Source organism: Wolffia australiana, chromosome 5, assembly GCF_029677425.1.
Source record: "Wolffia australiana isolate 7733 chromosome 5, ASM2967742v1".
Lineage (NCBI taxonomy): Eukaryota > Viridiplantae > Streptophyta > Magnoliopsida > Alismatales > Araceae > Wolffia > Wolffia australiana.
In genome coordinates this window covers 5,823,817-5,839,876 of record NC_135839.1, presented here as the reverse complement: position 1 = coordinate 5,839,876, position 16,060 = coordinate 5,823,817, and the positions used below count along the sequence as shown (strand labels likewise).

General features: G+C 37.3%; 1 protein-coding gene and 1 long non-coding RNA gene across 2 annotated transcripts; one reads left to right on the top strand and one right to left on the bottom strand.

Moving 5' to 3' along the window:
* Nucleotides 1–3,761: 3,761 nt before the first annotated feature.
* Nucleotides 3,762–4,386, bottom strand: LOC144703343 (uncharacterized). Its single transcript, XR_013581522.1, has 2 exons — nt 4,280–4,386; nt 3,762–3,931 (listed from the first exon to the last, which is right to left on the bottom strand). It is a non-coding gene; the product is annotated as an uncharacterized LOC144703343 (long non-coding RNA).
* A 318-nt stretch (nt 4,387–4,704) lies between these two features.
* On the top strand, nt 4,705–5,655 carry LOC144702873 (chlorophyll a-b binding protein, chloroplastic). Its single transcript, XM_078574873.1, has one exon. It carries the CDS (start codon nt 4,758–4,760, stop codon nt 5,556–5,558), a length of 801 nt encoding a protein of 266 aa, XP_078430999.1. The 5' UTR covers nt 4,705–4,757; the 3' UTR covers nt 5,559–5,655.
* The last annotated feature ends 10,405 nt before the right edge of the window (nt 5,656–16,060 follow it).

The window sequence follows — 16,060 nt, the reverse complement described above, 5'->3', positions numbered from 1 at the left end:
GGAGTGCAGGAGTCCGGATTGACGGGCAGGGCGCCAGGTGAGAGTCGGCGTCGTCAGCAGACAATTCCAGGCGCGATCTGGTCGTCGACGGAATGGGCCAGATGGGCCGGTGGAGGCGGGCGGGGCCGCGCGGGCGTCAGGCGCCGCGGGCACGATCACCAGTCACGCTGTGGCAGCGAGGCAGGTCGCCAGCGCTAGCTGCAGCGTCCACAACCGGCGTGCGGCAGGGCGAGGGGAAGGCCAGTGGACGGGCGTAAGGTGGGCGCGCTGGCGGCGTGCTCTGCGTGTGCGGCCGGCTGCTCCCGGGCCGCACGCAAGGCGCTTGTCCGCCGAGGCTGCGGCGCTCGCGGTCGGCGAACGGCAGGCAGCAGAAGGCTCCGCGAACCACCGGCAGCGGAGGAGACCCCGGAGCAGATATCCGCGGATCGCGGGCGTAAGATGGAACGGCGAGGAAGGGATCGACGGGAAGAACGGTGGGAGGCCGGCAGAGTGGCGGGGTCGATGAGATGCACGGGCGCGGATGGGCGGCAGACGGACGGTGGATCGGCGGGGGTCGAAGAGACGGGCGGGAACGCGAATGGGGCTGCGGGAGAACGGGAGATGGCTGGGACAAGAGAGAGGGAGGGTCGAGGTCGTCGGCGGGCGAGGGATATCCAACGGCAGTCGAGCTGCGATCAGCTGCACGGGCAGCAGCGGCCGGCGCGGCGGTTGGCGGCGCGGACGTCGCTGGGCGGGCGGCGGAAGGTGAGAAGGACGACGGCGTCTTCCTGCTTTCCCTGCTTCTCTCTCTTCTTCTCCTCCTTCCTCCTCCTTCTTCTTCCTCCTCCTCCTTCTTCTTCTTCTTCTTCTTCTTCTTCCTTTCTTCTTCCTCTTCTCACGTACGTGACTCTTCAAATTCTCAACATTTCATAACATAAAATTCAAGAGTGTACTCTTTAAAGATTGATTAAGTGTACTCTTTCCCAAAAGAGCACCCACTGAGTTTCCTTTTGATAAACCAGAATTTTGGATAAATAAGTCATTTTAACGCTCTGATTTATGCAGCAATATTTTACATAATTTTAACTATTTTCCAAAGAGTAAATCAACAAAATGAAGGAAGACTAGTCAAAACTACTTTAAATAAATTAAAAGTATTTATGTTGTTTCTAATGAGTTCTAATTATTTATTATGATTTTAAAGAAACTTTTAACATATTTTTAGAGCAATAAATAAATTTTAAGGACAAATAGAACCTTAGGCCGCCCTTAACGTGATGAAATTGTGGTAGAAATGGGTAGTGAACAAAAAATGTTGTAACCTTTGCTACATGACAAATGTTTTAGTACCGGTTGATGAGTTGGATAGCTTGAAGTCTGTGGTATCTTCTAGAACACTCATCTAGATAAAAAGGTGAGAAAATTCAATTCAAACATTCATGAGATCACACAAACATTGTTTTTACTTCCCCCAAGGGCCAAGAGGGGCTCTTTCTCCAAGAATCTAGATCACCCTTGAAATCTCTTTCCCAGACTCTTGTAGAACAGGAATAGATCAAATAAATCTGACTCACTTGGCCTCCAACAACATTTTGGGAGTAGAAATCCAAGATGAGATACAAAGAGAGGGGAGAAGAGATCAAATAGAAGTGCGCCGACTCTCCCAGCCATTTTATTATAAGATTTTGGCGGGACACAATTACTTGATTTCCAAACTTAATCAATGTTATCTCCTTCCCAGATTTGAAAAAAGGCATTTCAAATTCAAATTGTGATTTAGCTCCACAATTCTTGCCTTTAGTTGACCTGGTTCTTAATGAGGTTTGAATGGGCTCCTAGAGTGGGCAGCTTGTGTATTGGACTTCTTATTATATAGTAAATGTCTTGGGTATCTCCTTTCCTCCCATCTGTATCCCAAATTTACCATTTTATTTACCTAAGTCCTGTATTTTAAGTAAAAACTCCAAAAAGATGTGAGAAATCCACTTGGTTCCTCCGAGTTGAGTGGGGTTAGTCTCAAAAAATAATAAATACGTAAACTTTTTATCTTAGAAAAATAAATCATAAATTTCTCATTTTATCCTTAAATGGTGAATAGTGCAATTGAAAATAAAAAATAAGTATTAAAAATAAAGCATAAAAACATTTTTTTATTGACCTAATTTGATGCTATCACCTTTGTATCTCCGCACTAAAGTGTTTAGGATCAACCATACTCATCATATGAATGTTAGGTGATATAATATTTATCTGTATATTTTGATGCACTTCTTGAATAAGCTATCAATAAGAATATCTAGAACATATGTTTATAGATATGTGATTAAGCCATTATGATATCATTATACTTCACTAATCATTGCCCATATTGGTGCCCTCAATCATAGACATTACTCACGAATAATAATGAATCTAATTTTTTCAAAGAAGTTAAATATAAAATTATGACTGGATTGTAGGCCATATAAATCTATCATCAACATATTTTTTCTTTGCATTATATGAACTTATATAAAGGTCCATTTGGATCCAATCATGTGACAATCACGGAATCTGAAAGCTAGGGATGAAGTATTATTTTTTATAAATTAATTAGATTCATTTGTTGTTTGTTTCTCCAAGTGAGGGTCTTTTTGAAAGACGGTAAAACTTAGAATTATAGAGTGATGAAGAGTAGAAGTGAAGGGTGCTCGGGTAAATTTTTTGTTTTTTGGCCTACGATATTGTCATTGTATTGTTGAAGTTTTGGAAGGGTGATGTCATAATGAATATTGATATCTTTAATAGACAGGATATGGTAGGTATAAACTTAATGATGCATTTGATGGAATAGTTATGGAGGATGGGTTTAGAATTTATGAATCATTGATTATGTCTTGGTAAGGTATAATGTCAATGATAATAGGTTCATTGTCATTAATAGGATGTTGGACTCCATTAGGTGGATAATTTTTTTCTTGTGGATGTGTTCAAGGCGGGTCATTGACCTAATTCGTATGAATGTCAATATATAAATATAGTTTATGAGTATAAATTTACAGGACAATAACGGAGAGTCACTGGATAAATAAAAAGGGTATAAGATAATGTGGAGTGAAATTATCATATAGAAATGGTTTTTCATAAAAAATGAGGTGTGTAATAATATAAACTTTAACTGATTTGAGTGATGTATATTGTTTTCCAAGATGGAGATAAATATACCAAAACATGTAAGCATATCCGATATTTTAGTAAGATTATTTTATACATGATGGTATATATTTGGGTAACAGAATCATTCAAGAGTCTTTCAAAAATAATAACTAGGTAAAGTGGATGAGAGAATTGTATATGATTATTGATTTTTTAGAATCAGAGTTGGTATATTTTTTATGAGATATGTACATGTGGCTGCTGCTTGATCCCAAAATTTGTGGAATGGAGGATTAATCAATAAGAGGAATAGTGATTATGGTGATTTGCCTTTAATTTCTTTCTGTAGTACCAGTTTGTGCTGGAGTACATAGACCAGTTTCTGTAGTACCAGTTTCTGTACTCTATTTAATACCTTGTTGTGTAAGGTAGGTTGAAAACTGTCTTCTTCTGTGAAATTCAAAAATTATGTTAAAGCATCATTTTTTTGTTTGAGTGGATAATGCCATGTAAGCTTTTTAAATTCATTGATAAAAATAACATAATATAGGAAACCAAAAAGAGATAAAAACTGGGGCATCCCTTCACCCCCCACCCCAACATGTGCATGAATGAATCAATTCCAATGGTTTGTTTGAGGTTATAGATGACATTAAAAGCAAAGTTTCTGTATTGTAGACAGACAACCTGATTTTCAGAGGTAGTGTTTGAGAACATTCATTCAACTCATTCGAGCTCATAAATTTTAAACAATGCCAACAATATCTTTGACTTCGATTTCTTCAATCGCACAAATCATTTTATCTGACCTGTGAAACTATTAAAACTCGTGTAAATATATTATCTAATAGTCGATTTGCTTTAAATAGGTCAAACAAGGATAATCATAAAAAGAATAACCAAATTGATGCAAAACATGGACTCAGGTTGTTTTTGTGAAATACATGAATATGCACTGCCAAATGATAACATGCAAGATATTCATTACTTTAATACGTTAGCTGATATTGAATACAATATAAATGCCATGATTAAATGCATGTTCCTCTTGTAACTTGGAGTTGGATTGAGGAATCGATGCAGATGTCAAAAGAGAGTGACTAGAGTTCATATTTAGGAACTGAGACATGTACTGATTAGGATTGGGATTGCGAAATTAAGATACCTTGGGAGAGATTGACTTGGGCTGGGAGCGTAGATGATGATTACGTTGGATCCGACACATATTGGATAGTAATAATTTGCCAAGAAAAATGAAGGTTTTAATCGTTGTTTTCTCAGAATTATATGTCGACTCCCAGAATCTTAAACTACGAGATATTTCACCCGGAGATCGCCCATCCTTCCCCGACTAGAAACAATCTAGACCAAAAATCGTTGTAAATATTCTTGTGGCCAGTAGAAGAGCCAGCTGTGGCCGGCCTACCCAGACAACCACAAGTCCAGAACGGCTAGATACATTGAGAATATATCTCGGCCAATGAGAGGGGAGCTACTGATTCTTAACCGGATAAGGGTATCGCCGCTCCTCGAATCAGCTTCAAGGAGAGTCCGATAACGGCAGTATAAAGAAACCTTCTTTCCTCTCTTCTCAACATCCAAACGCTTCTTCCTACAAGCAGAGCTCTCCACCTTCTCTTTCAATGGCGGCCACCATGGCACTGTCGTCTCCGTCTCTGGCCGGGAAGGCGGTAAAGCTGGGGAACAACTCCTCGGAGGTGCTGGGCGAGGGGAGGATAAGCATGAGGAAGACGGCAGCCAAGCCCAAGCCAGCGGCGTCGAGCAGCCCGTGGTACGGGCCGGACCGGGTCAAGTACCTGGGCCCGTTCTCCGGCGAGGCGCCCTCCTACTTGACCGGCGAGTTCCCGGGCGACTACGGCTGGGACACCGCCGGGCTCTCGGCCGACCCCGAGACCTTCGCCAAGAACCGCGAGCTGGAGGTGATCCACGCCCGCTGGGCCATGCTTGGCGCGCTGGGCTGCGTCTTCCCCGAGCTGCTGGCTCGCAACGGAGTCAAGTTCGGCGAGGCGGTCTGGTTCAAGGCCGGCTCGCAGATCTTCAGCGAGGGCGGGCTCGACTACCTCGGCAACCCCAGCCTGGTGCACGCGCAGAGCATTCTCGCCATCTGGGCCACGCAGGTTATTCTCATGGGCGCCGTCGAGGGCTACCGCGTCGCTGGCGGGCCGCTCGGGGAGGTCGTCGACCCGCTCTACCCCGGCGGTAGCTTCGACCCGCTGAACCTGGCCGAGGACCCCGAGGCCTTCGCCGAGCTTAAGGTGAAGGAGATCAAGAACGGCCGCCTCGCCATGTTCTCCATGTTCGGCTTCTTCGTCCAGGCCATCGTTACCGGCAAGGGCCCTCTCGAGAACTTGGCCGACCACCTCGCCGACCCCGTCAACAACAACGCCTGGGCCTACGCTACCAACTTCGTCCCCGGCAACTGATGGGGTGACCTGGTTCGACCCCTCTGAGACGCGGATAGCGTCTTCTGTATATTACTCTTTTAGCCGTGCTTGTGGGAATGATCTTTCGCAGTGCTCTCGGGATCTGTTGCCACTTCCTTTCTCAGCTCCGCGGTCCTTGTAGCGTGGGGTGTTTCATTTGGCTAAGGGCGTGAACCGTAGTCCATTGCCCATTAGCGCAATACCCTAGATAGAATTGAAGCTCAAAGCCTGTCTGAAGCGGTCGCATAATTTTGGACGAGCTAGAGTAAGAAAGGAAAATCGTACCCCGAGGACTTTGATTTGAGTAAGAGACTATAATATTTAAGAAGAGAGGGAGAGAGGGAGATAAGGAGAGAGGGAGAGGGGGAGATAGGGAGATAGGGAGATAAGGAGAGCGGAAGGGAGAGAGAGAGAGAGAGAGAGAGAGAGAGAGAGAGAGAGAGAGAGAGAGAGAGAGAGACAGAGACAGAGACAGAGACAGAGACAGAGACAGAGACAGGGAGAGAGACAGAGACAGAGACAGAGACAGAGACAGAGACAGAGACAGGGAGAGAGATAGAGACAGAGGGGGAGAGAGGGAAAGATGGAGAGAGGGAGAGAGAGAGAGAGAGAGAGAGAGAGAGAGAGAGAGAGAGAGAGAGAGAGAGAGAGAGAGAGAGAGAAAGAAAGAGAAAGGAGAGAGACAGAGAGAGATAGAGACAGAGACAGAGACAGGGAGAGAGATAGAGACAGAGACAGGGAGAGACACAGAGACAGAGGGAGTGAGAGAGAGGGAGAGAGGGAGAGAGAGAGAAAGAGAGAGGAGAGAGACAGAGAGAAAGAGAGAGAGACACAGAGAGAGATAGAGTCAGAGACAGAGGGAGAGAGACAGAGGGAGTGAGAGAGAGAGAGGAAGGAGGGAGAGAGAGAGTGAGTAAGAGAGAGAGAGAGAGAGAGAGAGAGAGAGAGAGAGAGAGAGAGAGAGAGAGAGAGAGAGAGAGAGAAAGAGAGATAGATAGAGATGTGTTTATTGATCGTAATCTCCCAACAGGTTTTATTCCAAATCCATATTTATATTATTTGCGTGTGTGGTTATTTTGTTCCTTATGTGTATGTGGTTACTGAAAAGATTGAGAAAGTCTTGGCCATTTATATGTTACCATATACTTATTTTGGTGTGCGAATTTAAATCCTGTTAATCTCTAGTTAAGTTTTATTTGATTGGTTCATTGACTGTTAACCTACTCTACTAGGTTTTAGTCGTGTGTTTGATTAGTCGATATTTCTAATTTATTGTGCTTTGATTACCCCCCCACAATCCCATCCACAACAATTATATTGGCTTAAACATTGACTTCTGCACCAAGAACAGTGCTACTACTTGGCTGGGGCTTCTAGTGTGTAGTACAAGTTGGCTGTCCCAGAATCATAACAGTTCTCTTCTAATTTTTATACGTTAATTTTATTTCTCTTTTGATTGCCTATGCTTCTGAATGGATTGGTCATTATTTGGGCGATACAGTTTGACTTGACTTAGCTCATGGTCCAAAATATATCATCTGAAAATATATCAATATATTTGGAGCGGGCGGAATATTTTTAATGTATCATATCATTATAATTATGATGATAATTGACTGTCCAAATTATCTTCAATGGTTCAAACATTTGGTTATATATCATTTTTATTACATGAATATTAGTTTTTATGCAGCCTCATTAAATTCTTCGTCAACCGGAATCACTGTTGTCATATTTGGAGCTGAGAAACTTGTGCAGACTGGTGGAGAAGGATTAAACACCTCATTAACCCTATATCCACCCTTGTGCTCATGTAAACATAAGTGGATACAATTATTGCATTACAACTCAGTGCCATATGGGCTAATCACTAGTTGACACCTTCGTTTCCTAATGTGCAGCAGCAAGTGGCAAAATTAAAGAAGGAATACTTGAAATTATAATTGATGCGAATTTGGAAAAAAAGGGAACATACAGCACAACCAAAAAATATTTTTATTCACTTTAATTCTAATTTTAATGGTCGAGAAAGTGCTTATACATGTCATTTTTTAATTTGTTGATAAAGTAGCAACACTGATAATAAAACACACTTTTTTGAAAATCTGAGGAGATACTTTTGGCCAACAAACATGGATCAAATTTTGATACAAATATAGAAAAATTTGACATAATCTTTGGAGGGTAGAGGACGCAAGATAAAAATCAATGAGGGGAGAGAAACATCTGACTAGTAAAAATAATTTAAATTCAAATCTCAATTTACCACACTCCAAAATTTTTTTGACCTAAAAGTTTAAGAGTAGCTCTAAATATTTCTCCTCTATCCATTCAGAGATTCTGAATAAAAAGTAGACCCCCTATCTGTATTTAAATAATCATCTTAGAATTGTTCCTACATTTTTAGCACTGGTGAAAGAATGTGATTCCAAAATTCATCAAGTTTTATTTGTGTACATTGGTGATCATAATTATAAAGTGAAAGGGAAGTGGACTTCTCCGATTGTTGAAAAGCATGTTGACCCATCCATTCCTTAATCTTGAATATATGATTCCAATAATGAATTATAATTAAATAAATGGAGAAAATTTAGGTATTTACATGAGATAAAGGAAAATTTCATGTCTGATTAATTTCCATATGATTTTATATGGATTAGAAATAACCTTTCTAGATTTTATTTCATATTTCAAGAATTTAAATGATATAAAATACCTCTTTCATTTAATTATTTGAGGACAAAATGGGCTTTTGTGATTTGAGGTGCAAGTTAATTTGGGAAGTAATAGGACTTAATACATTAAAATTAAAGTAAATCATAATTTTGGCTTAACTTGATAAGTTTCTCTTGAACTTCAAAAATTCATTATTTAATTAAATTTATGGATCATCGTTAGCTAGAAAAATCAAACCTTATGTTACTTTTGTCAAGAGAGACATCCACTTTCCCTCTAGTGCTCTCTCTTAATGTCGACCCGAATTATGTGACTGCGTGAATAATAGAGTTGTTTTAATCTTGAAAAAATTATGAAATTAACTCCTGGAGATTTGGCTTTTTGGGTTTCAGATAACTGACAACAAGGAGCTATAGAAAAACTAATTATGATCATCAAGAGCAGCCATTCAAAACTTCATAATTTTTTTTGGTTGAATATAATTTTTCTATTTTTTGTGTCTGCTAGGTCTCCATGTCTTCAAATAGTATCCATAGAGAAAACAAGTTATAATAAATGTATATTTAGGGGAAAAGAGAGGGTACTTCCAAATACTAATATATGCATTTTGCGAATATAATTATCATATTATACGAATAGATAATATGGAATTAATTTTTTCTTGGGGTATTTGCAATGCCTGGGATTCAAGATTTTGTTGAAGAAACTGTTTATTAGCATATAATTCATGAATTAAGTTTAATCTCTGAGCGTAAAGTATTTCGAATAGATGTTTGAGAGTAGTTCATTATTAGATATGAAGAATCACACACATATTTATAATTGAGAAATTAAAATAGGGATTACTTAAGCGGATAAGTAAGTTATTAATATAAAAATTTAGTTCCTTCGAGTTAAAGACAAGTTATGAAAAGTATCATGGATCGAGGCACACAAATACCTCTCTAAATGATCAAGATTACTGCTGTGCTAAATTTGCGTTAGATTCAACACTAATTAAAGATCCATTTATCACCCTAAGGTTAACCAAATGCTTTATGAGAACATCACTGAAGTGCGTGTGGAATGAGAAAAGAGGTGTAAGAATCCTTTCCATCATCAAAGGGGAGACATGAGGTGAATTCCTGATGTCATTTCCTCACTCAAAATAAGGCAATTCAAATGAACTATGGGAAATCTAGTGAGTGAGAGAGAACTTCAAAAATAGGGAGGATGATAAGGATAACTGAGACCACCATGAATCAATGATAATTAAATTCAGGGATATGATAATTTAGATTCAAATTCAACTACTGGAAAAATATATTGAAATTTAAATTTATGTAAAATAAGTGACTCAAGGTTTATCCTCTGATATAACACTGATTCATCAATTTCAATTACATCTTCATTTTTAGTATTTTTACGATAATGTAATAAGTCTTCAGTTTCAAATCCCTTTGTCGAAGCTTAGATCTATTGGAAAAATAAACATCACGTCTTAGGTCATCAGTTTTGGTGGAATTCAAGGGTCTCCACTTAAGGTAAAAAAGACAACACTCTAGAATGATAATCAGTTTTTCCAATTCCAAAATATTAGAGCATTTTTGGATGTACATACAATGAAAAATAATACTGTTTAAATGAGTAATTACAAGATATTCATCTCATTAAAATCATTAGAGTGTTATCTCGTGATTTCATTTCAGACTACCCTTATAATGGTCTAATCCTTGATTAATATGTTAGGTTGATCCTCTTCTGAGGTGGCCCATTGTGCGACCTCTCTAAACGGGAGTGTTGTGGCTGACATTCAATGTCTTTGATAAATGGATTTTTAGTAGCAAAATTATACACATTTTAGCATCATTATATGCATAAATTTACTTAAATTATCTCTATTCTACTATAATTTTACTCTCTATGCATTATTTCATGGAAATTCTGAAAATCTCCATATTTTGTATTAAAATCCTATTCAGTGCTTAAAATAAAAAAGGCTTTATTATTTCATTTGAAAATACTTATGACCATTAAAATGAAACCAAAAGTACAAAAAGGGGGGTGTTTCCAATCTAGGGGACCAGCTCAACGGCCCTCAAGCCAGCTGCCAAGCCAGCGAGTGCAGGGCACTCAAGCCATCCCAGCTGCCAGCGAAGTCCATTGCACAAGGAGCCCAGAGGAGGTCCATAGTGGGACACCACCAGCCAGGCCCACTCAGATCATGAATGAAGAGGTGAACTCACATTCAAGAGGTAATGTATTTCATCTTTTTACATTTCACAATATGGGATTATACCCCATTCTCGCTTTCAGCATCGAGTAGGGCCGGGCCCCAAAATAATGGAACTGATTGCAGCCCAACAGGTAACGATATAATGAAATTTATAAAACAAACTATGATCAGGCTTCGAGCTGACTTGGCCGAAGCCTGTATCATTTCGGGCCATTTTAAGTATAAGTATATGATCTTTTCTGTCTGATCTTCTCAAGGAAGATCGAACAGCGAGATCTATCTGATCTTTTTAAATTTTTAAAAATCTTTTTCAGGTCCTTTGATTGTTTGTTGGACGTTGATGAGGATTGCGGGAACCATGAAGGGCAAATCAAAGCACGTGAAGCTGATGGGGCAGCTGATGAGGCCTGCTGATGGGACAACAAAGGGGTACACCAATCAGAATGGGTCCACGGCTGCGACTTAATCGCAGCCGTCGACCCAAAATAAAAGGAGAATCCGATGGTGGGGGAAATCTTGTCCTTTTGAGCCCTCGGCCGTCCTTCTCGTCAGCCGGCCCATGCAGGCCCTCACCGACGAGGCCACAGGAAGGTCCAACGGTCTCAAGAAGGCCGTTGGATCAAGCCTACCCCTCCAAGGCATCGAGAGAACCTCTCTAAACCCTTTAAAAGGGGGATTTGGACACACGATTTTCATCTCTCGTCACAGGAACAAAAATGGAGGCGGAGGTCCCTTCTGAGCTTGGAAGCAAGACGACGACATCGTGATGGCATTGGTAGCTGTGGAGGACTCGGGAAGGCTTTAGGAAAGAGCCATGAGTGATTAATTATGTGCCAGCAAGGGAGAGAAGAGAGGGGGAAGACGCATACCGACGCTAGGCGGTGGTGATCGGTGCTGCCACTCTCGTTCTTCAATTTAGGGCAGAATCTGGTAAATTCGAGCTCTTCTCTATTGACATTCGGTAGTTTGATAATTTAAGTTTGATTCAGGTTTGTTCAATTAGCAATCTAGTTCAGTTCGATCACGATACATCATCGGGATAAAATTTGGGCATAGTATCGAACACCTGGTGTGTTTGATGATTCATCTTCAATTTCATATAAGTTCATTTTTGAATACTTATTGAACATTAAATATATATCTCTATCTACCGGACTTATTACAGGCATTCTGTCGAACACCTCATGGGCGTTCTACATAATTAATCTTCTTAATTTGATTTCTATCGTAAAATCATATAAAAAGATTTACATAGATTATCACTGTTGGGCATTCTGTTGAGCACCTCAAGGGCATTCGACAGAACTGCCCGTTAACCACCTACTTTCAACTATAGATAAGCGTCTATAAAATATATAAAGCATATAAGATCAAATAAAGTTTATAGTTATCTCATTTCGACCTCCTCTTAAGCTTTTGGTCAAACACCTCTCGGGTGTTCGACTAATTCGCGTCTTACTCCAAACTTTTCCCTAAAAATTTATAAAAGAATATGTAGAAAATATTAATTCATACATATCAACATATAGTAACTACTAAACACATAAATTTCTCTTATAACTAACTTCTAGTAAAAATATTATTTATCCTTCAAAATCTTATTAATATCTTTACTTCCTCCAAACGTTCTTCTTTTCTCTTATCACTATAACTTCTTTCCTCTTCTCAACTGTTAATCCCTCTGTCCATAGATTCTACTCAAATTCGCATAGAGCTTACTAGTAGTTAAGTAGGTAACCTTTTTCTTCCATTCATAGAACATTATTAGATCTTATTAAAATTCCGTGCTTACTTTATCATTCTATTAATACTTCTCATAACTCTCACTACATCTCTGATTTCTTTATTATTACTAGTATATCTAAGTATAAATAAATAATATAATAGTCTATCACTTACTAGTTATTCATCTGCCACTGCACCTACAATCTCATTAGTAGTTTTACTATTATTATCCCTTCTTATTAACTGGTAACTCAAAAATATTGAATATCTCTCTAAAGGCCAGTCCCTGTGGAGACGACCTTAATCCAAATATAAATTTGACTAATTTCTATATTTGATAGTAGGCAAATTAAATTTGCAACGTCAATTTAAAATATTACACAATTTGCCTCCGTTAGTCTTCACGTGGAATCATTAGGTTCATGCTGATTTTTTTTCAATCATCCCATAGTGTTTTCCAATATGAAATGAAAAAAATAATATCTCATCTGACATGAAATAGGACTCATTTACAGATAAGTTCATACATGTGACTAGGTTAAGGTATAGTCAATTGATTAGGTTTCCCCTTATGCAACTGTTTGTAGAGCGTAAAGCTTCCCCCTAGCGGTGTTCATCTTATAACATGAACATAGATCATGCTTTTATAATTCATTTTTTTTATTTTTGTCCCATAAATTGAGTCAAAAAAATGGAAGGTAAACTCAAGTTATACATTTATTCACACGCATAAGCATAAAAGTGCCAAACTGTATGATTTTGAGATTATTAACTTGAAAGCATTATGATAAAGTAAAGTCTACACTGTATTCTATGGCTTCCCTTGAGTCATTAATTTAATAGTTTTTAGGAGTTTACAATGCCAATATATATTGTACTCTACTTTCTGACTTGATATAATTGTTTATGTATCATATCATCTGAGCAGGCTGATGTATCAGCAAAGCAGGTCAACATGTAAAAAAATGAGTTCGGGGATAACGTATATAAGAGCTAATGCAAAGTGATGCACTAGTTCACAAGGTATGCCTAAATTGTATGTCTTTTCTTAAAAGGGTAGTTGTATGTGACATGCATATACAAGATCATGGTGGGAGATATGTGGTGAACCAGTAATTAAACTAATTATGTGGTTGAAGATTTATAGTTTATGCGACAATATTATAATTCATCTTACAAGTACAAATAGAGTAAGGGTCAAATCTATAGAGAGAAAATATTGCAGAAGTTGAATTTAAATTTAATTTCTATTTTATTCTATGTATTAATCAAATATAGTTAATAAAATCAAAATAAAGAACAATAATTCACAATGGTTATAAATAAAAATTTTAATTAAAATTTATAATGAGAAATCCTTATTAATTCTAATTACATACCTTAATTGGTGCTTCGGCAGCACGACTGATGGCTGATGACAAAGGATGTGAGTTGAGTGGAGTGCACATGATACTTGTGCCAATTGCGACAGAGATGGTGGAAGATTTGCGCCTACAAGCGGCAAAGTGGATGTGAGTGATTACAATTTTACCTTTGCTGGTGGAAACAAAGACAGCGGCATATATTCACCAACAAGTAGTGGACTTGGTCGATGTCATGTGTGATGGTCGAAAACCTCGGCTATCGATGACAATAACCAAGGAAAAAGGATGAAGATCTGAGTTTTAGAACTAGGAAGATCACACTATCCTCGACTGATGCCCAATATGCTGAGAAGAACTTTTTTTCATCCTAAGGATGCAATAAATTGTTTTAAGCCTTAATAACATGCAATTATGATCATTCAAATGAAAATAAAGACATAAAACACATAATTTTTTATCAAGTTTAGAGACTTATCAGATAAACCTTGTTAGGAAAAGGATTTTGATGATTTAATATAATAGATATTAAATGAAATTAATTACGTAGTTGAATATAGCAGTAATATATAGACATTTATATATTAAATAGATAAATATGTGATGGAGTATATTAGGGATAATACTTTTATAATTAAGGTAGAAGCCCAATAAGACAAGGGAAATTGGGCTCAATAAGGGTTGAAGGCTATAAATAGCCATCTGTATTGTTTTTTTCTTTCACTTTTTGAGCGCCCTCTCTCTCTCTCTCTCTTTTGAAAAGCTGTGATCTCTCTCTTCAACTGATTAGTTCTTGAAAGCTGTGGCTGGCTGTGAAGAAATTAAAGGCTGGTGAATCTCATCATCTGCATGTTTGGGAATTCTAATTCTTCAAGAAATTCCTGGTTAGATTGTTCCATATTTTATTGATTCTACAAATTCATAAATTTTCAGGTGCCTCTTTCTGTTGAAATTGATTTGAAGGTTCTTGAAATTCATTGATTTTCAGAAGTTAGAATCTCAAATCAAAATTTAACCATTCATAATTTGAAAAATCGATTTTGATCTTGGATTTTATGAAATCTAAATAACAAATCTATTTCGGTTTCTTGATTTTGTGAAATCAAATCTAAAATCTAACTGAAATCTTGATTGATATAGATTAAAGATTAAATCGCTTTTACTACATAATTAAAATTCAATTCGATTTTAAAGTTTACTATTATTTGAAATCATATAACAAACTTTCTTTGACTTCTTGATTTTTGAAATTGATTTGAAGGTCTTGAAATTCATTGATTTTCAGAAGTTAGAATCTCAAATCGAAATTTAATCATTCATAATTTGAAAAATTGATTTTGATCTTAGATTTTCTGAAATCTAAATAACAAATTAATTTTGGCCTATTGATTATGTGAAATCAAATCTAAAATCTAATTGAAATCTTGATTGATATAGATTAAAGATTAAATCGCTTTTACTACATAATTAATTGATATGGAATTCAAGTCGATTTTGAAGTTTGCTATTATTTGAAATCATATAATAAACTTTCTTTGACTTCTTGATTTTTGAATCTATTGACTGCTTTAAATTGATTTGAATTCATTGATTAATTCAAATCAGTTTTGAATTTGATTTCAAAATCTTGGAATAATTTCAGGCGCCCTAATTCTGATTGGTTTTAAATAAACTTCTTGAAATTCAGTGTTCTTCAGATATAAAAAATTCAATTCTAAATTTTTCCTTCATCTTTTAAATTTGAATTTGAGTTTGAATTTTGGATTGTATGAAATCTAAATAACTATCTAAATCGATTTCTTGAATATATTAATTTAGACCTTCAAATACATTTGATATCTCCTATATATATATTCGATCAGAATTGATATAACTGTTTGATTTGAATTGATATATCTTCATTACATTTGATCAGATTTGATACAAGTGTTTGATTTAAATTGATATCATCTAATTACACTAGATCAGAATTGATATAACTGTTTGATTTGAATTGATATCTCCTAAATCACATTCAATCAGGATTTACACAGTTGAATTGTTCGATTTAGTTTGATATCTGCTAAATCACATTCGATCAGATTTACTATAATTTCTTTATTTGAATTGATATTTGTTAATCACATTTGATTTGAGTTAAGACAGTTGATCTTTTAATTTTGATTGATCTGATTGTCTACTTTGAATATTTCTGATATTAGTAAACATCAATTGATCTCATCAGACTATCTTATCACAATTGAGCAGATTTATTACCAGTTGATATTATTTTAGATTTTGACTGCATTTGATTATATATATTGGTAGTCGACATTGATTGACATTTGATACACTGTTTGTGACTTGAAAGTGGGACAATAAAATTCAGAAGAAAACTAGGGTTAGGAGAAAAGTTGACCTAAGGTCAACAAAGATATTGCCATCATATTGCCTTTCAGGGAAGTGCACTAAAGGGAGGAAGATCACATCCACTTGGACACGGGAAGGTGTCCAGAGATGTGAGGACTTCGTCAGCACATAGTGGA

What these genes read in the sequence shown, in the direction of transcription:
- LOC144702873 (XM_078574873.1), top strand. Translation starts at nt 4,758, where the DNA reads ATGGCGGCCACCATGGCACTGTCGTCTCCGTCTCTGGCCGGGAAGGCG.